This window comes from Pecten maximus, chromosome 9 (genome assembly GCF_902652985.1).
Source record: "Pecten maximus chromosome 9, xPecMax1.1, whole genome shotgun sequence".
NCBI classification, from domain to species: domain Eukaryota; kingdom Metazoa; phylum Mollusca; class Bivalvia; order Pectinida; family Pectinidae; genus Pecten; species Pecten maximus.
In genome coordinates, this window is record NC_047023.1 from 9,435,423 (window position 1) to 9,461,302 (window position 25,880).

At 37.4% G+C, this 25,880-nt stretch overlaps 1 protein-coding gene across 1 annotated transcript; it reads left to right on the plus strand.

Annotated features, from left to right (window-relative positions):
• The first annotated feature begins 998 nt into the window (after window positions 1-998).
• Window positions 999-13,046, plus strand: LOC117334892 (mucin-5AC-like). Its single transcript, XM_033894733.1, has 6 exons — window positions 999-1,173; window positions 2,574-2,882; window positions 6,027-8,357; window positions 9,078-9,719; window positions 10,897-11,059; window positions 12,184-13,046. Exons 1-6 carry the CDS (start codon window positions 999-1,001, stop codon window positions 12,512-12,514), a joined length of 3,951 nt encoding a protein of 1,316 aa, XP_033750624.1. The 3' UTR covers window positions 12,515-13,046.
• The last annotated feature ends 12,834 nt before the right edge of the window (window positions 13,047-25,880 follow it).

A 25,880-nucleotide genomic window follows, 5' to 3' on the forward strand; every position in this document is an offset into this window, starting at 1 on the left:
ATGGTGTTAGATATTTGGATGTTATGGTGTAAGATATTTGGATGTTATGGTGTTAGATATTTGGATATTATGGTGTTAGATATTTGGATGTTATGGTGTAAGATATTTGGATGTTATGGTGTTAGATATTTGGATATTATGGTGTTGGATATTTGGATATTATGGCGTTAGATATTTAGATATAATGGTGTTAGATATTTGGATATTGTAGTGTTAGATATTTTGATAGTATGGTGTTAGATATTTGGATATTATGGTGTTGGATATTTGGATATTATGGCGTTAGATATTTAGATATAATGGTGTTTGATATTTGGATATTGTAGTGTTAGATATTTTGATAGTATGGTGTTAGATATTTAGATATTATGGTGTTGGTTTCGATAGGTGTTTTAATGAAAAAGATTTTATAGATACTTTAAAGATAGATGTTCACAATGATGGCGCACAGAAGGTGATTATACATCTACTGCTCGGCTATACCCGACATGGAATGGTACACTTGTCACTTGATTTACCTGTGTAGTAATTACCTGGTGGGTCGATACCTGTTAGCATGCGTCAGCAGCGAGTAAGTTTACCAGCTACTGATTATACTAAATATCTCATTAGTCTAAGGTGTGTTTATAAACTGTTTGTATCTCTGGAAACAGAGTTTGTTCTTTGATATGTGAAGAATTCTTACCTGTCGTTTTCATCGAGGGAAATGTCGCCTTGGATTATTGTTGGGCAAATCTGGATTGTATTACAGCTTCAAGGTAGGGTATATATTTTTACATTGTCGAATCAAGTTGGTTTGCTTAAATCAAGAATCATTTGAATAGAAAAGATTTTATCAAACAATGGTAGTTTTAACCAATATACACTGATTTCTTAAAGACTTCATAAAACATTGGCTTCAGCTATCATTTGATAAATGGGGTAGAAATAAAAGATGTCACATCACATGTCTATATATCAATTAACATGGAAAAATACAAACAGAAAAAAACAGGAACATGCGACTGAAACAACAGGGAGACAGTGCAGCTGTGTCCACATGGAGACAGTACAGTTGTGTCTATAGGAAGACAGTAGAGCTGTGTCCACAGGGAGACAGTAGAGCTGTGTCCACAGGGAGACAGTACAGCTGTGTCCACAGGGAGACAGTAAAACTGTGTACACAGGGAGACAGTACAGCTGTGTCCACAGGGAGACAGTAAAACTGTGTCTATAGGGAGACAGTAGAGCTGTGTCCACAGGGAGACAGTAAAACTGTGTCCACAGGGAGACAGTAAAGCTGTGTCTATAGGGAGACAGTAGAGCTGTGTCCACAGGGAGACAGTATAGCTGTGTCCACAGGGAGACAGTAAAACTGTGTCAATAGGAAGACAGAACAGCTGTGTCCACAGGGAGACAGTAAAACTGTGTCTATAGGGAGACAGTAAAACTGTGTCCACAGGGAGACAGTAGAGCTGTGTCCACAGGGAGACAGTAAAACTGTGTCTATAGGGAGACAGTAAAACTGTGTCTATAGGGAGACAGTAGAGCTGTGTCCACAGGGAGACAGTAAAGCTGTATACACAGGGAGACAGTAAAACTGTGTCTATAGGGAGACAGTAAAACTGTGTCCACAGGGAGACAGTAAAACTGTCTCTATAGGGAGACAGTAAAACTGTGTCCACAGGGAGACAGTAAAACTGTGTCCACAGGGAGACAGTAAAGCTGTATACACAGGGAGACAGTAAAACTGTGTCTATAGGGAGACAGTACAGCTGTATACACAGGGAGACAGTAGAGCTGTATACACAGGGAGACAGTAAAACTGTGTCTATAGGGAGACAATACAGCTGTGTCCACAGGGAGACAGTAAAACTGTGTCTATAGGGAGACAATACAGCTGTGTCCACAGGGAGACAGTAAAACTGTGTCTATAAGGAGACAGTATATCTATGTCCACAGGGAGACAGTAAAACTGTGTCTATAAGGAGACAGTATATCTATGTCCACAGGGAGACAGTAAAACTGTGCATATAGGGAGACAGAACAGCTGTGTCCACAGGGATACAGTACAGATTTGTCCATAGAGAGACAGTTCAGTTGTGTCCAAAGGGAGACAGTACAGCTGTGCCTACAGTGAGACAGTACAGCTGTTTCCATCTGGTTGACCGTACAGCTGTGTCCACAGGGAGACAGTTCAGTTGAGTCAATAGGGAGACAGTACAGCTATGTCCATAGGGATACAGTACAGTTGTGTCCATCTGGGAGACAGTACAGTTGTGTCCATCTGGGAGACAGTAGAGCTGTGTCCAAAGGGAGACAGTTCAGTTAAATCAATAGGGAGGCAGTACAGCTGTGTATATAGGGAGGCAGTACAGCTGTGTCTACAGAGAGACAGTACAGCTGTGTCTATTGGGAGGCAGTACAGCTGTGTCTACAGGGATAAAGTACAGATGTGTCCATAGAAAGACAGTACAGCTGTGTCTACAGAGAGACAGTACAGTTGTGCCCACAGGGAGACATTTCAGTTGTGTCTACATGGAGACAGTAGATATGTTTCCATAGGTAGACAGTGCAGTTGTGTCCAAATTTAGACAGTACAGCTGTGTCTACAGGGAGACAACACAGCTCTGTCCACAGGGATACAGTACAGCTGTGTCCACTTGGATACAGTACAAGTACAGCTGTGTCCACAGGGAGACAATACAGCTGTATCTTCAGGGAGACAGTACAGCTGTGTCTACATGGTGACCGTACATCTGTGTCCATTGGGAGACAGTACATCTGTTTCTACAAGGAGACAGTACACCTGTTTCTACAGGGAGACAGTACAGCTGTGTCCACATGGAGACAGTATAGCTGTGTCCACGGGGTGACAACACAGCTGTGTCTACAGGGAAAAAGTACAGCTGTAGGGAAAAGTTCAAAATGTCTCAATATCAGTAGGAGAAAATAGAATAGAGAAATATGTATTATAAAATATTCATCGTCTAGGAGACAGTGAAATGCTAAATTATGCGTTATAACATATCTATCAACTGGGAGACAGTGAAATCTCATATTTTCTACCAATATTGTAATCGGGTTATCATTGTGATCGTCACATAATTTCCTGAAGATGTAAAGTGATCACGATGTATCAATGAACTACCAATAGTGATACATTGGCAGAAATGTACTTCACGTATATATCAACATTATATATGTTTCATACATGTATGTACATATATCTATATACAGTACATATATCTATATACAGTGAACGTAATGTTTACATTTTATGTTTATGTTGATATAAACGTGAATTTCATGTTTTATGTTTATATTTATATTACGCCAATTTTATGTTTATATGTTAATATAAACGCCAATATTGCATGTTTTATATATTTATATAAACGTCAATTTTATTATTTATATTTATATAACGCCAATTTCATGTTTGATATGTTTATATTAATATAACGCCAATTTCATGTTTTATATGTTTATATTTATGTTTTATATGTTTATATAAACGCCAATTTTATGTTTTATATGTTTATATTAATATATTTACATTCTGTGTTGCATTTGCCTATATGTCGTTAGTAAACCAAATTGTATTTATGAGACTGTATACTACAATTTACAGTGATTCGGTCAGTGTAGGAATACAGCTTCAGGTATAGGTTAAAACAATGGTCCCCAGTTACATTCGGCCTAGAGAGCTTTCGAATGCTAACATTTATCTACATAAACCACTACAAAAAAGCAACGCAAGTTATGAGAGTAAAATTTAATAATAAAAAAATGAAGTCGACCGACTCGACACAAAATTATTATAAGCTCTATATTCCTGATCTAGGCCTATAGGAAGGAATCAAATTGTCACTGTCGTCACACAGGGGCTCGTTGTCGAATTGTCAGAAATGCTAGACACGACAACATTTAAAGTCCAGCATTTAAAAAAAATCGACAGTATCGACATGGTTTCTGGTTGTGTATGCATACTGAATTATAGTTATGTGGTTATTCACTGATGTCAAAGGCCTACCTTACTCCAAAATCGAGCCCCTGTGAAGTTGAACATCGTCTGCTAAGTGCGACACTGATGTGGCCGTTTAGACTGGATTCTGTTTCTAATGAAATATCCTTAGAATCGTTTTCACCTACTGTCAAGACGACGTTCATTTATAATTTAAGAGATGATATTCCTCTGAAAATAACGTTAATCCAGTCGATGAAACATAAGTGTTTCCGAGGAATCGAGTCTGTCCTGTGCAATACCCGCTCAACGCCGCATCACTTCTAAGTGTTTACCGTTAATCATTGCGCCGAAAACGGCTTTATTTTTAAACAATCAGAAATTATGCAAATGTGAACAATTTGAAGATATCTACAAACGTTTATAGATTATAATATAAAGCCAAATTGTGCAAAAAACATTTCATGTGATTGCTATTGATAACGACATGAGGGACTATATTATTCCTTCTGGAAATTTCGGCTTTTCCGGTATTTGAACTTGATGACGTCAGTGATGGGAGAAGCGGCAAATTTAAACGCGTCTTAAGCTACAGTAAATAAGATAAAATTTGAATGTAAATATAAGCATTGAACTGTTACCAAATGGTAGCATACAGTCGATATGAATACAATTTGGGTGAGAGATAAATATTTCATGTCGCCCTAACGGGCGACATTCTATTTATCTGTCACCCAAATTGTATTCATATCGACTGTATACTACCATTTGGTAACAGTTCAATGCTTAAATAACGCCAATTTTATGTTTTATATGTTTATGTTAATATAAACGTCAATTTTATGTTTGATATGTTTATATTTATATAAACGTCAATTTTATGTTTTATATGTTTATATATACATACAAAATGTATATATCAAGTATATAGTATATAGAAAATTATATATTTTACATGTTTATATTTATATAAACTTAAATTCTATGTTTTATATGTTTATATCTATATAAACGTTAATTCTGTTTGATATGTTTATATTTATGCAAACGTTAATTTAACATGTTTAATATATTTATATAAACGTAAAATATATGCAAATTTGATCGAGCTAACCAAGTGATAGATTACATTAACATTATTTAGAAATAAGTTATAATCAGTAAAACTGAATGTCTAGCTAAGATACCGAGAATTGACATTTGAGTTGATTGTCAGCTCGGGAAGCTTTCAGCACGAACGTCACCATTGAAATACAAGCTACAAACGACATAGCGTGTCGGCTTTGATAATCATGTTATCATTAGTAGCACAGAGAGAAAACGTACCATAGAAAACAAATCGGCCATTGATGAAATAAATTACATTACATTAAGACAACATGTGAACATTTTGTGTATATCAGACACAGACAGTGAAGCTTATGTACAATGAGGTGTGACGAGATTGTAATCAAATCGACATGTGTATTCGGTTGCACTGTCATCGTATGCACATCGAGGTGGTTAACAGTGAACAAGTCGATTCGGCTTTTACTTTGATAATTGATCCTGGATGTGCGAGGGTCTATGCATCAGTTTAAATACGCTTCACTGTTCATTTGCCTAATACAAAGCGTAGTCACCAAAATCCATGCAGAAATGCTAACACTGGTGATGCTAAAAGGAAATATCAGCATATTCATACTGACCAACCGTATGAAAATGATCCATAATATTCAGGCAACATGAGGGTGTCCAAAATACCATAGCTTTACCGTACGACTAACGTTGGGTTCATTTTTGGTTATGAATACAATATAATGAACAGAAAACAACAGTCCATAATGATTTCTTTATATTCCTTGTATGATATACAAATATTTTTTTCTATTGAAAGACCAATTAGATTTTAAATCAATGTATCAATTTAATGTTTACAAAAAACGGACAACGGCTACTTAACATGTATATCTTTTCTTATGTCATTGATTTTGATTGAAACTCTGCATTCTTATCATCTAATATTGTTTTGCATATCTAATAAAAATAAACAAATATATATATATATCAGAACAAACAAAACATTTGTTCTTTATTACAGGATCATTGCTGTGTGGTTCCACAACAACACAGCCACATATAACAAGGATAATTACTGCAGTCATACAAAATACCACGTCAGAGCCTAAAGCAATAACTGAACCAGAGGCAGAAGCAACATCGGAACCGGAAGCAGAAGCCATCTCCGAGCCGGAAGCAGAAGCAACATCAGAACCAGAGGCAGAAGCAACATCAGAACCAGAGGCAGAAGCAACGTCAGAACCAGAGGTAGAAGCAACGTCAGAACCAGAGACAGAAGCAACATCAGAACCAGAGACAGAAGCAACATCAGAACCAGAGGCAATAGCAACGTCAGAACCAGAGGCAATAGCAACGTCAGAACCAGAGGCAGAAGCAACATCAGAACCAGAGGCAGAAGCAACATCAGAACCAGAGGCAGAAGCAACATCGGAACCGGAAGCAGAAGCCATCTCCGAGCCGGAAGCAGAAGCAACATCAGAACCAGAGGCAGAAGCAACATCAGAACCAGAGGCAGAAGCAACGTCAGAACCAGAGGCAGAAGCAACGTCAGAACCAGAGGTAGAAGCAACGTCAGAACCAGAGGCAGAAGCAACATCAGAACCAGAGGCAGAAGCAACGTCAGAACCAGAGGTAGAAGCAACGTCAGAACCAGAGGTAGAAGCAACATCAGAACCAGAGACAGAAGCAACATCAGAACCAGAGGCAGAAGCCACATCAGAACCAGAGGCAATAGCAACGTCAGAACCAGAGGCAATAGCAACGTCAGAACCAGAGGCAGAAGCAACATCAGAACCAGAGGCAGAAGCAACATCAGAACCAGAGGCAGAAGCAACATCAGAACCAGAGGCAGAAGCAACATCAGAACCAGAGGCAGAACCTACTTCAGAACCTGAGGCAGAAACAACATCAAAACCAGAGGCAGAAGTAACATCGGAACCTGAAGCAGAAGCAACGTCAGAGCCAGAGGCAGAAGCAACATCAGAACCTGAAGCAGAAGCGACATCAGAACCTGAAGCAGAAGCAACATCACAACCAGAGGCAGAAGCAACATCACAACCAGAGGCAGAAGCAACGTCCGAACCAGAGGCAGAAGCAACATCAGAACCAAAGGCAGAAGCAACATCAGAACCAGAGACAGAAGCAACATCAGAACCAGAGACAGAAGCCACATCAGAACCAGAGGCAGAAGCAACATCAGAACCAGAGGCAGAAGCAACATCAGAACCAGAGGCAATAGCAACGTCAGAACCAACATCAGAACCAGAGTCAGAAGCAACATCAGAACCAACATCAGAACCAGAGTCAGAAGCAACATCAGAACCAGAGGCAGAACCAACCTCAGAACCAGAGGCAGAAGCAACAACAGAACCTGAAGCAGGAGCAACATCAGAACCTGAAGCAGAAGCAACATCAGAACCAGAGGCAGAAGCAACGTCAGAACCTGAAGCAAAAGCAACGTCAGAACCAGAGACAGAAGCAACATCAGAACCAGAGACAGAAGCAACTTCAGAACCTGAGGCAGAAGCAACGTCAGAACCAGAGGCAGAAGCAACAACGGAACCTGAAGCAGAAGTAACATCAGAACCAGAGACAGAAGCAACATCAGAACCAGAGGCAGAAGCAACATCAGAACCTGAGGCAGAAGCAACTTCAGAACCAGAGGTAGAAGCAACGTCAAAACCAGAGACAGAAGCAACATCAGAACCAGAGGCAGAAGCAACATCAGAACCTGAGGCAGAAGCAACTTCAGAACCTGAGGCAGAAGCAACGTCAGAACCAGAGGCAGAAGCAACAACGGAACCTGAAGCAGAAGCAACATCAGAACCTGAAGCAGAAGCAACATCAGAACCAGAGACAGAAGCAACATCAGAACCTGAGGTAGAAGCAACGTCAGAACCAGAGGTAGAAGCAACGTCAGAACCAGAGACAGAAGCAACATCAGAACCTGAGGCAGAAACAACATCAAAACCAGAGGCAGAAGCAACAACAGAACCTGAAGCAGGAGCAACATCAGAACCTGAAACAGAAGCAACATCAGAACCAGAGGCAGAAGCAACAACAGAACCAGAGACAGAACCAACATCAGAACCAGAGGCAGAAGCAACAACAGAACCTGAAGCAGGAGCAACATCAGAACCTGAAACAGAAGCAACATCAGAACCAGAGACAGAAGCAACATCAGAACCAGAGGCAGAAGCAACAACGGAACCTGAAGCAGAAGTAACATCAGAACCAGAGGCAGACTCAGCGGCAACATCTGAAGCTGAATCTGCGACAGAACCAGAGACAAGGCCTTCGGCAGTGGAGATAATTCTACCTCCAGTTTCCTTGATGGTGTTCGTGATAATTGGTAAGTGCGGTTGATTTTTATTTTGAACAAAGAGTGAATATCTTATCTTGGTCGCATAGGTTTTAACGGCGCACTTATGTCTTCATTTAATTTCGATAGAGTTATGTACTGTATATATATATACTTAGATGAAATGATAAGTTGATATTACATCATGCTTGTCCTGTACCACGGTGCAACTTACCACAGGATTGACTGGGCACAAAATCCAGTAAAAGGCTGCTAGCGTTTAATTTGATGTTGAACCAATTATACATCTTACCTCAACCAATTTTATCATAAGGATTTCTTACAGAAGCAAAACCTCGACATAGCGATTTTTTTTAAACGGTACTTACAATACCATAAAATCGGTCAATGTTAGAAATGTTAATGTTGAACAATAGTTGCACAAGCTAGAAACCAAATGATCGAAAACTATCACCAAATACTGTGTTCCGATATATTAAGGGCCTAAACGCCGAAATGATCGAAAACTATCACCAAATACTGTGTTCCGATATATCAAGGGCCTAAACGCCCGGCGTTGAGATGTAGCTTCATTTATATCGTTCAGGCAGATTCCAAATGGCAGCCAGAAATCAACATTTCGCACGGACATATTGTGAAACGGATCGCCTGTGTGCCCACAACAGTTCCGTTATTTAAGAATTCTAACGCTTTATAAATACAGGTCAAGAGTTATCGCAAGAAATGCTATTAATGCTTACTTTGTTGCAGGTCTTCTGTCGCTGTTGATCTCCAGTCGTTGTAAAACTTCACCGCTGGGTGTCGAGAAAAGACGACGACAGAGAGATACAAGCCGTGACGTGACCGATTTTAGTTATGACGACATCAGTGTTACGTCTGTGTCTACAGAGAACGAGTCATGCCATGGCGAATTCCTATCCAACTTTGATCTGGAAGTGCTTGAAAGTCTTCACTCCTCATACAACAGACCGTTAGAACTGCTAAAAATATCATTTCCCGCTTTATTGTCTTTGGGTTTATGTCCTTTTACCCTGTACCTGTATGAACCCTTTACGACATTTCTGTGGCCCCCTGATGAATACGAAACTCCGCCTGATATCAATGACGCCATAGCATGTTTTCTTGCCCCGGCTGGTCTTGTATACGCCACGTCGTTCGGGTTTGCTTTCCAGCAGGCACTGAACAAACAGAGAGATATTCTAGACAAGTTGACAACGGAGATCAGCATGATAGATCAAATTGCTACATTTTCCAGTAAACTTAAACTCATTAACAGCAATATACGGAGGGAAATATACTACGCTGTCAAATGTGAAGCTGTGTTCATGGTTCTACAGATTCTCAACAGGGAACAGACCTCATATCACTACAAGCCGAATGTGGATGTAAAAGGTATGTATTCGTCTTCTTGTCATGGTCCAATTCATTAATATTGCTCCTGTTTTCTGCATTGGCCCAAATGCCACATACTTTCGTTACTACAGAAAGATTTAAAGTGTTCCTAATGTTGTGAGGAATGTCGTCATTACACAAAGAAGCCATTGCATCAACATCATCAAAGCGCTTGGGCACAGAATTTTGCTGTTACTTTTCCCAAACCACACTGCAAATTTATATATATATAAACAAACCTTTGTTCTACTTAACACGTTGTAAATTAATTTCTGACGTGAAGAGTAGATGTGTATCCCGGTTCAGCTGCATGAAATATATTCTACATTCTATTTCATGATCAACATATATGATAGAGCTATACGAAAGCCATTGTTTTTTATCGCAATGATATCTGAAATTACAGACTTTCATATAGCTGAGATAGTAAGCTAAGTATCACAACACAATTTAATCAGACTAATGACCAGTATAGCTTATGTACACTGTTTACACGTTTTTACGTACAAGGTCATGCACTGACTTGATTGTCTGTAATGTAGATAATTTTACTATAGGCCTAATTGGTGTACGTAAAGGTAACTAGTATTCTCTACAGCTGTCCAACGTACCGGGATTCTCGGTTTGTTTGTTTGTGGATCGATCAGAGGACATCAGAACACACGATGTATCAATTAAGCGGCATCGATGTGAATTTACAAATTAGTTCGTAATTATGAAGTCAAGCTACTTCGGTTCTTTTACAACGTTTCCAGAAAACAGTTATATTCAGTTTTTCTTTGATAAATAAAAACTTCAGTTGTATTTATATATACAGATGGCATTCACTAGAGGATTTAGGGGGGAGCGGTCCTGAGAGTCAGGACCCCCCCCCCCCCCCCCCCCCCCCCCCCTTTTCGGAGGAGGAAAACTTTTATAGCCTTAAAAATGTCTCGGCGGCCCCCAGACCCTTCGCCAAAAAAATTCGTCGGCGCTCGCATTATCACTAAATTGGACGAAAGACGTATGGCTTATCAGACAAATTGCTTCTTTGTCAAATAAACACAATAACAGTCTTTGCATCTGAAAAATCACAAAATTTAGTTTTAATTTGGTATAATACAATTTAGGTTGACAGAGGTAGTGTACCGTAACATGGTAAAGTGGTATTTTAACCTCATGTTTGATATGTCTACAGTGAAGATCTGGTCCATCGTCGACCTACTACGGGAGGTGGATGCCAGTGACAACAATATTGTCAACAAGACCATGTGTGATAAAATCATGTCCCACATCATAAAGCTTAACAGCATATGTTCCGACCGTATAGGTATTCTGCACACCAAGATACACCCTGTCAAGTAAGTTGGGATACAATACTGTAAACATGGGAATTTACGCGAGTGAAAAATGTACACCAAATAAGGCCATTCGGGCGCGAAAATTTCCAATACGCTTACTTTTATGATGTTTGTGGTGTTAATGGAAAAGGTTAAATGAGAAATAAACGCAGAAATGACCTCTATATACATATTGCAGTTTACCTTTTGAAATCGCGAAATTAAACATCCGCTAAAATAGCCACGTTTTCAGTATCGTCTCTTTAACCGCGATCATTTATCATTACAAATCAATATGCTTTATTGTTTTTGTTTTATTTTTCGGTTCATTAATCGATAGCTAAAATGGTAAAACAAGTTCGCAGTTTAACAATTATTATATCGCCTGTCCAATGCCTTAAATTAATGGTTTTTTCAGGTTTTTTCAAGTTTTTGATTTCTCAGTTGTTGCTTACAACCAACCCTGAATAAGTATGATATATTGTAATCTCTATCACGGGAAATGAAACACAAACACTCTACAAAGTATTTTAATTGAATTTTGTTGTGTTCGACTATACCAATAATTCAGAAGAATATTTTGATATTATCTGATCCAAGTTCGTATTTTGTGTATGTTCTTATTCATCAATGCTGCGATATAATTAAATAATTAGTAACGAACACACACCGGAGTATGTATAGGGGTATACACCCAATAATACTGATACTACAGAACTATATATATATATAGTATATATCATAACTACCTATAAACAGAATATGAGCTATGAAACTGCGTGTACGGTATTTGTTTTGGGTCTAGTCTTTTAGAGGAAAACATAAGTAAAAACAAAGGTAAAATAAATGATAAAAAATGTTTTAGACAATTAAAAGGTATCGGTTTGCCTTTTGAAAAAAAACAAATCCAAAAACAAACAAACAAACAAAAACACGAATCACAATACCAGAATGGCCCCAACGTCACAACACTTTGAAATTGACATACAAAATCGATTAAACATTACCAAGACGTAAGTACAAGTAACTTACAATGTAAATCAGCATTTCAAATTATTTCACGAATGATGTTGAATTTGTCGTTAAAATATCACACAAAACTGCACCTTCATTATCAACTTATCTTTTGAATATTTCATGGACAGGTGGGCATTCCTGGAGACGCTTGGTTTTTTCTCGTTCATTGGTATCCTACTGTTACGAGCCCTGTCCTACCGGCTGGAGCTGACCATGTGTATCATCACTGTGTTCTCCATCAGCATGCTCTGCTACGTCGTGTCCGACCTTGACTCGCCCTTCAGTGGTTTCTTCCGCGTGGACCTATCCATACTTGGGGTGGTGGTCCAGCGACTGGAGAGAATGTACTACGAGGAGCGGACAATGGCAGAGGGAACTATTATCACAGTATCGACATTTGTAGATGACAGCGAATTGAAAGATTTGCGTTCTATGAAATCAAACAAACCATTATTTTAGGTCTTAAAGTATTACAATTGTTAAAATAATGTGTATTTGGCCGTCTGGTGTATGGTATTTCTAGCCAGCTAAAAGGTGACAAAAGGACAAGTAAATCGGCTGTTACATGATAAGTATTACAGCCAACCTTCATTATCAGAATTCAGCAATTTCAACAACATTGTGATTTGTACTTAAAACATATTTGTAAAATAGACAGCATGTATCAAATTATGGCTATTTATAATATTGCATGGAGTGATACAGCACAGTCTTGATGAGTAATAAAACAATAAAACATCTCATTGTTAATGGTCATATAAATAGCAAATCCAGAAATACAACCATTTAATCACTACTTGGACGCAATTTAAAAAAGGTGACTTTATTAATTGTTAGTATGCAAAATGGCTAATCATGGACCTTGTTGTTGACATGTAATTAGCTCTTTGTGACTGTTAACAAAACATACTAAAAAGTAAAAGTTATTATGAAGTAATTATGAATCCAGTAAGAACGAGGCAGTTCCGCATCCTCCTCATAGCTGGTATTGTGAAAAATTGTAACACTAAAGGGAAATAAATGGTTGATATATATATATATATATATATACACATGTATCTATTTTTTGTTGTTGAAAAACTGGATAACGTGCATGGTTACACTTGTTACCAAGCAAACATAATTCGTTGTCAACCAAGAAATGTAAATGTCGTGTAAATCATAATTTTTAAATTGCGATCAAGAAATGCAGATTAAACTCATTATTAACTGATTCTTCTTTTAAGACTTAAGAACCTGATAGATTTAATCCACAGTAAACCAATGGAAGCTGTCCTCCCATAACCTATTCATATAATTCATAAGTATCTTAAAATTCATATTACAATTAATTGAAGGAGTCCCTCGATAATTCATGAAAACCTCTTACAGCTTGCCATTTTCAATCATGTAATTACTGTGTCCAACTTGGCCCTAGTTACTGAAAGTACACTACAATCGTTTATCTTGTTTTTTTATGCTTTAATTATTTATTTTTACATACATGTATCTCAAACCTTGTTCTGTTAGGTTCTGATAATTTTAGGATCACTTCATGCTCAACAAGTCAACCAGGAGATGAAGTTGTTCACATGGAATGGCAGCAATCTGCAGAAACAATCTTATCACTTGTGTCAATGTAGATACTGTCATATGGAATAACTACACTTGTGTGACACAATACTTTCAGTATATTTTCCTCTCGGTGGACAAATCGGTTCTCGTTAACGTTCTAGACAGGCATGGATTTAGCAAGAACTGAATTCTAAAACTGGATATGAAGTTGACATACCAACGTTTGGCCGGTACTAGATTGCAGGTTTTATAAGCGATATAGAAGATATGGCACTAAATCGGTATGTTTTTTGGTTGTGCTGACGATGGAAATCACCATAAAACAACATGTCAAACCTAGGTCATGTTGGATCCTTAGTAATAGAGTTATTTTCAAAAATCGTACCTCTTGTCTGCTTACAACTTGTATCGCTTCGCTTTGTACCAATATCCGGTGTCGCTACCATACGGTGCTTACTCAAGGGACGTAACTCGAACTTTATTTCTTTCTTGGGGCGTCTCTAAACCGAGTTTTCTTTTGAGGATTTGACACACGCATGAAATAGGTAAATTCCTCTCGATGGAAAATGTCCACCAGTTCTCATTAATGTTGTGGTCAGGCCGATTCCTACCTAAAACTATAAAGAGCATTTAATCAAGGGATATAGCTCGAACTTTATGTTCTCCCGAGGTCGTCTCAAAACCGAATTTACTTGAGAGTGCGTACAATACACAGGGACCTGACACATATAGAAGTATTCCTAACCGACGGACTATATGCAGACCTAAGTTGGCAATTTTTTCCAGGTCCCTATGGTCAAGTATATAAATTTTGATTTAAATAGAATATTTTAAAACTTTCTCCCATTGCTCCGGTAACTTGAAGATCGATATATACATCCCTGTATGGTTCCAGAGAGAGAGAGAGAGAGAGAGAGAGAGAGAGAGAGAGAGAGAGAGAGAGAGAGAGAGAGAGAGAGAGAGAGAAAACACACACACACACACACAAAAAAGAGACCAATAGTCTCGCAGGTCTCTGGCAAATTGATTTTTATGATTGGAATAGACTCTTCACATTTCATTTTTCTTTATAATGTCAATATACAAATGGACAATAACAACAGAACTAGAGGTCACTCCCAGAAAATTTTCAAAAAACGATGTCGACGGGATGCAAAGAAACACTTCTTTAGCTATCGAATTGTTGATCTCTAGAACAGTCTTCCCCAACATGTTATAAATGCAGAAACTGTTTATCAGTTTGAAATCCTGTTGGACAATTATTGGAAAAATAACCGGTTTATATATAAAGAACAATAATCTCCAAACGCTACATGTACATTGCACCGGACTGATATTATTTAATTATTATTTCTTTGTAATTTACTGGATATGGATATAGAGGCTTTCAGCCTGCGTCCATAATGTTTCCTAATAAAAAATCCTTATAAAACAACTTACAAATATTTAGTCAAATTTTATACTGTATAGCGGCGCAAATTTGCCAGCACAACTTTAACACGTACAGAGAATTTTGTGTATTTGACAAATATTAACAATGCATGCATAACTTTTTTTTTAAATCAAATATTTATATATTTTTGTTTTAATTGAACCCAGAGACAGAAAACTAAAAATACAGGGAAATATAGTTTATACAGGGTAGTCATGTCCGGTAACCAACTCCCAAGGGAGACAAATCTTACAAGCCTTAATGTTTACCTGTTGATACATATTTTGTATCTACATCTTTGCACAATTTGTATTAGTCATCTACTTTTTAATATACATGTATCTTTACTCGTTATAAATAATCGTGCAATTCGCCCGATTTCATTGGTTAATGAGCGAGATACTGTTAGAGAATGAAAATGAAAAAATACGAATGAGGACAAACGAGAACAACATATCTTGATCACATCAAAAACGATACCTTTGTTTAAAACAATTTTTTTTTTAGTTTCAAAATACAACTTTTTAGAACATATTTAGTTTCATAACAAACAAGAAAATAGATAGAATATTCAAAATTAATTCTTAAGCATGTTTTATGTTTGAAAATACAACTTATTCGGGCGGGGGGATGCGATACAACTTTGATTTTTTTTTTAATTTATGGCAAAAGATGACAAGACAAATGCTGACAAAAGCGGAGAAATAATGTCAAAAGAGGACAAGTGATGACAAAGGAGGATAAACGAGGACAAATGACATTTTTTTTTACCTATTCTTTGAACTGGACTTGGCCGAAAGTTGATCTCTATATAATTGATGGTCAATAGTCCAAATTATTCAGACGTTTTACCAACCCTTATTTATTGGTAGGACGCTGATCAGTTTATCGACACCAGGCAGACATTTTTACCTATAATGGTAAATTTTCTACCGACTACAGTACCACGGAGGGCCAGTATAATGTATAGGGCATCGGCCTCACCCCTAAGGGTTTTACTGCCTATCTATGGGTCAATAGTAAGTCAGAAGTACACCAGATAACGAATTTATCGGACCAAGGACTTTTTTATACCATTTTTTTATACACCAGGGACGTATTTTGTCCTATTCCATCAGTCTTCCTAGCGTTCAGGTAGAAATGTGGAAGGGCTTGACCATATAATCTTCAGTTCTCACACTCTACATCCTGTCTATTTTTGACCAAACGAATCTGAAAATTAATTGTTACAGTTCGTAGTGTTCTCTGTGAATCTTATTCCTTTTTTGTCAATGAGACTAATATTATATTTCCCTAACTGTGGATGCGACAAAGAAATTGTAAACCAATCAAGACGCATTTAGAGTTTATTCCACGTGTGGTATAAAACCTTATTACAGTGTCTATTTGAATAAATAAATAAATAAATATTGTGAATTAATTATAGACCTTTGTTTACTTGTTTTTATTGGGATGCATTTTTTGGGGTTGTGAAGGGTATTTTAAATGACAGTGGCGTAGGAAGCGGGGGGGGGGGGGGGGGGGGGGGGGGGGGGGGGGGGGGGGGGGGGGGGGCAATTGCCCCCCCCCCCCCCACTTTTTTCAGTGGGGGGGCAAACATATCTTTTTGCCCCCCCCCCCCCCCCCCCCCCCCCCACTTTTTGACATCCAAAATCTAAAAAAAGGGGATAAAACGCGAATTTATATATTCATTTCGATAAATATCTGTATATTTCCGAACCGATAATGTTTTCTTGAAGGCAACGATAAAAACTTTATCTTGTACATCCGGAACATTCCGACTTTTATACTAGTATATCAATCCTCAGACCTGTGCAACAGCCTGGTAAGTCAATATTTATATCTTTATAAGAAATTTTGCTCAACTTCATCACATAGATTCAATAAGTTGATGATAATTTGTGAAGTTAATTGAGTTCATAATGAGAAAAAAGACAGAAACACAACATGAAGAAGAATGCGCGGTTTTAACGTGAATAGAGTGATACTTATTACCGACAGGTACGAGGAAATACAAAAAAAAAATCGGCTCGCGCCTACGGCGCTCGCTTTATCACTAAATTACTGGCCCCCCCTTTCGATTGCAGATCTACAGGGGGGCTTCGCCACCCTGGGACCCGCTGGGCGGGCCCCCAGACCTCTCGCAAAAAGGAAAAAAAATCGGCTCTCGCGCCTACGGCGCTCGCATGATCATTTAATAACTGGATCCCCCTTTCGAAAACTCCTGGATCCGCGTCTGATCCCGAATTATTGGAAATGTACTATATTCATTTTCATGCTGAGGGCTTATATCCCCTTGACCCCATATCAGGGCGCTGCCCTGGACCCGCTGGGCGGCCCCTCGGAGCCCGCAAAAAAAAAAATCGGCTCGCGCGTACGGCGCTCGCACTATTACTAAATTACTGGACCCCCCCCCCCCCCCCCCCGCCCTGGGCGGGCCTGGTGATTCATGTTTTGCTATATTTAATATATATATTCTGATTTGCGTAAATAACTTATTTTATACTACATAAATTATCAAAACTATCATGGGATGTTGAAATGATACTTATTGGCTAATTTTGCGGAGATGGCATACGATTTGTTTAGTGTGTAAAATTTAAGGTTAAAAAAAATTTTGCCCCCCCACTTTTTGACGACTTCCTAAGCCACTGAATGAGGATATTCATGCGTCGATCACGTGCAATTGTTTGCATCCATAACTTGACCACCAATTCGATATGCAATTGTCTAAAGCAGTAGGAGAAAAATATTCATTCCCTACCTAGGGAGTGTGACCAAGGGTAGAAAGATTGCATGCAAACCTTCTGAACCGGAAGTACTTACGGAAGTACATTTTGAGTGACGTCACTTACAGTTCCTACGTTTTGAGTGACGTCACTAAGGCACCAACCATTTAACTTTAATTTTGAAAAAAAAAGTTTGTTGGCAGTTTTGACAGGAAAAAAATGTTTGTAAATTAGAGATAAAAAACGTTCTTTAAGATTATAAAGAAAGTTTGATGTGATGAATTAAAAGATTGAAAGAATCCAAAATTCAAATACTAGGTTATAATTGTTTTTAATATGTAATGCATGTGTAATTTGTGAATTTCTTCATAATTATAATTATATATTCACACTATTGTGAAATATATTCTTACAATAGCATAATAAAAGTGATTGTGATGTATTAAATTATTTTGTTTCAATCTGCATATATAACAACTAGTATTGCTTTTATTTTAGCAAACTTAACACCAATAACACTTAATTATCTCCCTTTACTAAGTGGGCAATCAAGATATTTTGCTGATATTTGACATATATTAGATCTGTATCCTTATCAATTAAAAGATGGACTACTGTACAGGATGAATGAAAAAAAATTGCTGCTGAAATGTTTTGACAAAAAAAAAAGTTTGCCTTTCTTTCTAGGCAGAAAAAATAAACTGTTTTCAACCGAGTTTGAAAATTCCAGGCCACCCCTGTGAGCCGTTAACATATGAAACCGCAATGAATTCTGGGAGAGATTGAGCTGCTTCGGTATATTTGGCTATAAAAAATATATTTTGCTTTGCTGCTATGTCCATATGCGCTCGTGAAAAATATAAAAAATATTAGCCAAACTCGTGAAACATATTTGGTATTACTGAAGACACTGTTAGATATCCTCTACATATAGTTGTCAATGTTGAAGGAACTGTACCAGTAAGGGTTGTTTTCCGATAAACGTCGACCCATGATATTAGTTCCACTTGTCCAAATCTTACAAATTTATTAAAGACAAGTTGAATGTCTTTGTTGTTTTACCAATCTTCATTTCCCCCAGTCTTCCAGGCCTCATATTATTATTACATTAACGTTGGAGACTGCACAATCTCTCCCATGGTACATGTTGTATTGGAGAAGACGGATTGTAAGTTTTCAGATATTTCGTTTAGACCATCCTTGCAAATGTTATTGCCGTTTATGTAATGTTTACCTTGGTAGATTCTCAACCGGATTTTTCAACATATATATGAAATACAAAATTCACGTCACCATTTTCTGCCAACGTTATAATATGACAACAACAATCGTAAACAATTGTACACGATTGCCACTTTTGTATAATTCATTGCATAAATATACCGAAGCAGGAAATTACCGAAATAAAGGGCAATAACTCTTTCAAAGATCTAAAGATTATCTTGGGATATAATGAATAACAGATTCTTTGATGTTTTCCAAATTATTTATTAACCAGGAACATTTCAAGTCACCTTAAACTTGCATGTAGTTTTGTCTCATAGCCAGATAAATTTCAAGAAATGATCTTGGCCCACAAGTAAATTTTTCACCATCTGGTCAAATTGAAATGTTTTTGTTTCCAGTAAATTTTGAAATATGACCACTGTCCATTTGCGTCTTATCCATCGTCTGCATTGATACTGCGGTCTTCCTCTTGACACTGGTCCTAATCCTTGCGAATTAACTATCACCAACAATGGTACTGTTGTTATCTGAAAGGACGCACCATCAGACAGAGGCAAAATTGAAAAGGCCAAGGGCACATCTAAGTCACAAGGTGAATATATATAATGTGAAGTTTGAGAAATATCAGTACTTCAAGAAATTGAGAGAACATGAAACAAGAGGCCCATGGGCCTTAACGGTCACCGGAGATTTGAAATATTTCAGTTAATTTAATTGACCCTTTTTGGCCCCGCCCATCAGCCCCTGGGGGTCAGTCAGGGCCAAAATGTGCATACCATTAAGCTGTCTTCCAATGCTGATAATATTAACAAAGTAAGAATGAATTCCAATAGAAATCAAACAAATTATAGTCAAAAATGTGATTTCCCAATACAAACTATAGTAAAATTTACCCCCCCCCCCCCCCCCCCCAGGGGCAAATATGTGACCTCAGGGTCATGAAATTCATAATTTTGGTAAAGCACCTTAAGACCCTTCCATCTATAAAGAGTATTTGATTCCACCTTATTTGGGTCTAGAGAAGAAGATTTTTTGAATTTGCAGTCAATATATTGGCCCTTTTAGCACTGCCCATCAGCCCCTGGGGGCCAACGTGTGCATGCCCTCAAACTGTCATCCCATGCTGATAATGTTAATCAAATTAGAATGAACTCCAATAGAAATAAAACAAAATTTAATAAAAGTCAAAAATGTGATTTCCCTATATGATCTATAGTAAAGTTTACCCCCTCCCCAGGGGCAAACGTGAGACCCCTGGGTCATGAAATTTACAATTCTGGTAAAGCACCTTAAGACACTTCCATCTATGAAGAAGAGTGTTTGATTCCACCATACCTGAGAGTATAGAGAAGAAATTTTTTGAAGTTTTAGTCAATTTTACCCTTTTTAGCCCCCCCCCGCCCCATTCCCAGGCCCCTGGGGGTGGGGACCATATAATTTACAATTTTGGTTGACCTTTAGCCATAGAAGCTTCCTGCCAAATTTCATTGAATTTGGTTTAAGGGTTTTGGAGCGGAAGTCGAAAATGTAAATTGTTTACGGACGCACGACGGACAAAAAGGTGATTAGAATAGGTCACTTGAGACTTTGTCTCAGGTGACCTAAAAACAGGAACAGAGATTTTTATTTTTTCAAATACACGATATAAAATGTCACGTTTGGTCCAGGTATAACTGGCTAAGACCAATTAACACACACTTCCGGTAAACACTGATTAAAACACAACTTCCGGCTGACATCATTTCCGGCCTATATCACTTCCGATCTCATTATTGCTGATCGAAACCACATCTGCGCGAAGTCACTTCCGACTGCCACCGACACTGTTTCCAGTTTCCGCTGCCTGATGTGTGTACCGACGACGCCAAATGTAGGAGAGCGGGGTAAATGCAGACAAGCATTTTTGATGTAGTTTTATTATATAATAATAGGAAATGGACATTTAAAAGACAAGCAATACAAAATATTTAAACATAATTCAACAAGATATAATGTATTACAGCGACATAAATGACATAGACATTGAACAAACATGTACATGTAAGCCTCAGGTACAATTGTACTGGGGTCAGAGAAAACTCGGGATATTCTGTATGCAAGCCTATATAGCTAAGGTACTGGGGTCAGAGGAAACTGGAGATATTCTATATGTAAGCCTCAGGTACTGGGGTCAGAGGAAACTCGGGATTTTCTATAGGTAAGCCTCAGGTACTGGGGTCAGAGGAAACTCGGGATTTTCTATAGGTAAGCCTCAGGTACTGGGGTCAGAGGAAACTCGGGATATTCTATATGTAAGCCTCGGGTACTGGGGTCAGAGGAAACTCTGGGTATTCTATATGTAAGCCTCAGGTACTGGGGTCAGAGGAAATTAGGATATTCTATATGTAAGCCTCAGGTACAATTGTACTGGGGTCAGAGGAAACTTGGGATATTCTATATGCAAGCCTATATAGCTAAGGTACTGGGGTCAGAGGGAGCTCAGGATATTCTATAGGTAAGCCTCAGGTACTGGGGTCAGAGGAAACTCGGGATATTCTATATGTAAGCCTCGGATACTGGGGTCAGAGGAAACTCAGGATAATCTATATGTAAGCCTCGGATACTGGGGTCAGAGGAAACTCGGTATATTCTGTATGTAAGCCTCAGGTACTGGGGTCAGAGGAAACTCGGTATATTCTGTATGTAAGCCTCAGGTAATGGAGTCAGAGGAAACTCGGGATATTCTATATGTAAGCCTCAGGTACCGGGGTCAGAGGAAACTTGGGATATTCTGTATGTAAGCCTCAGGTATATACTCAGGTATATATGTATTCCAAATAAAACAATGTGCAAGAAACTAATTCTGACAATACTAAAACTATTATGTATTTATTGTGTTGCACTAAGTTAAATTTAATTATATTGGGATGGGGAACCATGTTCATGTAGTTGAATATTATTTTAATCTCCTGAATTTAAACTTAACTTATTGCTACTAAAAGGTATTATAGAAAATTATTTGACAAATTCAAACAATGAAGAGGAATTAATTATCACAATTCCACAAAATAGTCTTCTTCAAAATGTCATCTGCACACAGGTAAAATACAGTAACACAGGGACTAGTGTAAATGGTTTATGTTTCTAGTTTTAGGCCAACACTGCCAAAGGCAGATATTTACAATACGAAACGTGTTCTAAATTGCTGGATAAAGACCACAGTTAATTTCCCTCTTTGTTCTACTGCAGAAACAAATTCAGAATTTTGAAACTTTACATAAAATCTGGTTTTAATTTCATATTGTAGAATTATTCTCTCAATTTCAAACTATTTTCTCCAATTTTCTTTTTTTTTTTGCAATTGCAACCGTGACAAATAAGAAGAATTAAAAAGTTTACTGAAGAAACAAATTCAGAATTTTGAAACTTTACATAAAAACTGGTTTTAATTTCGTATTGTAGAACTATTCTCTCAATTTCAAACTATTTTCTTCAATTTTCATTTTTTTACAATTGCAACTGTGACAAATAAGAAGAATTAAAACGTTTAAACATTTATTGTAATTGCAGGCCTCAGACCACAAGTAATTACCTTTTATGTTCTACTTAAGAAAAACTTAATTAAAATATTTATGAGACTGCATAAAATATGGTTTCCATTTCAAGTTGTAGAACCTTTTCTCAATTTCAAGCCATTTAGATATTAAGAAACACATTTTTTCATAATATTTACTTCTTTGCAACTATTGCCACTGCGAGATATTTTAATCGCCCTGCGTCTGTGGTCAGTGGTCCGTCCGTCCCTCCGTCCGTCCCTCCGTACTGAAGGGATCTTTTTCAAATTTCATATGTAGGTTTCCCTTGGTGTCTAGTTATGCATATTGCTTTTCGAGACCAATTGGAAACAACATGGCCGACAGGCAGCCATCTTGGATTTTAACAATTGAAGATTGTTATCGCTATTTCTGAGAAAGTCCTGAAGGGATCTTTCTCAAATCTCTACCTCTGGGTTGCGAGTTCGAAATCTATGTGGGGCAGTTGCCAGGTACTGACCTTAGGGTTTTTATCCAGGTACTCCGGCTTTCCTTCAAAACCAGGCACATCCTTAAATGACTCTGGCTGTTAATAGGATGTTAAACCAAATACACCAAGTTTATTAATTTGATATAGAAGAATTATAGAAAAGTTTTAACAGTTATCCTGCAGAAGAAAAGGGAAGCCGACAATCGGGCAGGTATGTGCTGTCGTGGTTGTGTCTTTGGGCAATACCATTTACCCTTATTGCTCTGGATGGCATGAAACAGGCCTCTTGTACATTGTATGTTGTTCAGTGTGGTAGTCACCAACTACTACAAGGAGACCAAGCCTCAGACTAAGAGATGCTACTTATTTTTCAGAAACCGGGCTAATCCTAATTAAGATTAAAGCTGATTCTGTAATAACAAAGCAGCTCACTTGTTCATTTCTTTATTGTGTAGGACAAAGAAGCATCAGTATTTATACACAACGTTTACGTCTGTTCTCTATGTACCGTTTGATGTTTTGTGTTCCAGAAAACACCAACGTATCTGTGCGGTATATCATAACGGCTCCGTGTCAAGTCAAGGTCAGACGTAGTTTCACACAGAGTTAATGATCAATCATCATCATATCAATAATTGATTGGTCCACACTGATACCTTAGAATTCAGTAAAAATGACACCTCCGGTATTCATGATTTCATTTTTACCGAATTTTAATCTCGACCCTCAAGTCCCTGTGATGAAAACCAGAGATAAAATTTTTTGTGTTAATTTAAGTATTATTCAACAACGTCCAGACAGAAAGACATTCAATATTATCTAACATAAAACTCTGTACACATATCATTACATAGACCTTTAAAATGTTACAGAGACTTATGGAATGCATGTGATGGATGAGGTAATAATCATAGAAACAAATTATGGATTTCTACGTTATTTAAACTAGAACTTTTTACAGAAAATTCTTTTTGCAGTAGAAACAAGACGGTATTGTGTACCAAAGTTCCCATTTGATCAACAAGTACATTTGTATGTAATTATTGTACAGGAAATGTGGAAGATGAGAATTTACTCATATTCTATGGTATCCGCTATTTTTACATATCAGTTAATTCGCCAAGCCTTTTAAAAATGTTTACAGGACACATATAACATGTGACAAATATTGTATATTGATATGTTTACCCGTGTCGTTTTTGCGTTTCTCAATAAGATAGGAAAAGGACCAGTCTGTGCTGTTGTGGTTGTATCCTTGGGCAAGACATGTTAACTTACTGCTCTGGATAGCATGCTACACTCCCTACATATGTTCTTCAGTGAGGTAGTCACCAACTACTACAAGGAGATCCTGCCTTCAAATGTCCCTGGCTGTTAACGGGGCGATAAACTCAGCAAACAAACAAAACTAATCAGATGTGACAAGATGTGACTGTGGTATGATATTATGAAAGAAGCCTTAATTACACTTAATTACACATTACACTTAATTACACTTAATTATAATTCTGAGAGAGTTCAGTTTAATTCTCATCATATGGACTTAAAATTAAAGTAGTTGATGTCAATTTTGTCTATACATGCTGGATTTTATTTTAAACTGAAGACAGCAAGGAATTTTATGTGAAAGATATTTACAAAAATAAGTTTTGATAGGGTTTAGTCGAATTCTACGACATATGGAATATTGCACATTATCTTTTTATTAGTTTTCTATAGGGTTACTTTAAAAATAAAATTGCTGTTATGTCAAATTTCCTTCTTTTTTTTTCTCTTTTTTTTTTTTTTAATTTCCACTTTTATTTTTTATCACAATAAACAATTTATATTTACACATAAACGTTTTAAATTTTTCTTAATAAATTAAAACAAATCTTGGTTCATTTGGTTGCCATGAAAATGCACTACGGGTTCTTAATTTTTGTTTCAAAATTAACTCTTACTGTGTTGATTCAATGTTGGAGCACTTCCCAAATTGGAACTTTGGGGATTGTATCGTCACGTTTAAAAATGGTCACCGAAAACATTGAAGTTATCATAGAACAATTGACACTTTAGCATACCAGAAAATGAAAGATCAAAAGTGTCATTATGAGAGTTGCTGTAGATTTTTATTGCTAATGACTTGAATAGAGATGTAAGCACGAGTGCTCCTGCAGACTTTATAATTTTGACAAATTAAGACCGATTAAATTAAAGTCACCTGTGTGACAATTGTGGTATAAGAGTTATCCCCCTTATTTAAAAGTTTTGCTAATGCATAGTCTAGATTTGTTCCTCAATCCCAAGTTTTCCTGGAATGAATGTGGTTTGGCAAACTATACATATATTGTATGGCTTAAAAATAACTTGCCCTTGTCTTAATGAGGTATATGAATACCACATTTTTTTCTTTTTTTTGGGGGGGGGGGGGGGGCTAAATTGATTCAGGTGAGAATTATATCTGAGAAATGACTGCATTGTATGCAGTGACAAACATTTTGATTGTTGTGATATATTTTTTTGGTGCAGAGAAGGACCAGACATTCATTATTCTGTACCAAGAGCGACGTCGGATGGAATACAATACGCCCATCGATAAGTCATGATTTATAGTGTTTAAAGACTTTTGTTTCCATAGCAACACTGATACTTTAATTTAATTAAAATAACATTTGCACTATGCTACTCTCTGTACGAGATGCTGTAGTGCAAATGAACTTCTGATTTTATTCAAATTGTGATACTTGGTGCCTCTTTCATTGCATTTAGACAAATATATATTATATTATCAAATTGTGATTGTAGCATGCTCCCACAAAACTGGTAATGAATTACCGACATAATACGTCATGTTAAGGTCGGTATATTGTTGCCAACGGTCCCTGTTTATGCACCCTTG

What these genes read in the sequence shown, in the direction of transcription:
- LOC117334892 (XM_033894733.1), top strand. Translation starts at nt 999, where the DNA reads ATGCGACTGAAACAACAGGGAGACAGTGCAGCTGTGTCCACATGGAGA. An exon ending in GCTGTGTCTACAGGGAAAAA is followed by an intron (nt 2,883 to 6,026) that starts GTACAGCTGTAG and finishes TCTTTATTACAG; the next exon opens with GATCATTGCTGTGTGGTTCC. An exon ending in ACCAAGATACACCCTGTCAA is followed by an intron (nt 11,060 to 12,183) that starts GTAAGTTGGGAT and finishes TTTCATGGACAG; the next exon opens with GTGGGCATTCCTGGAGACGC.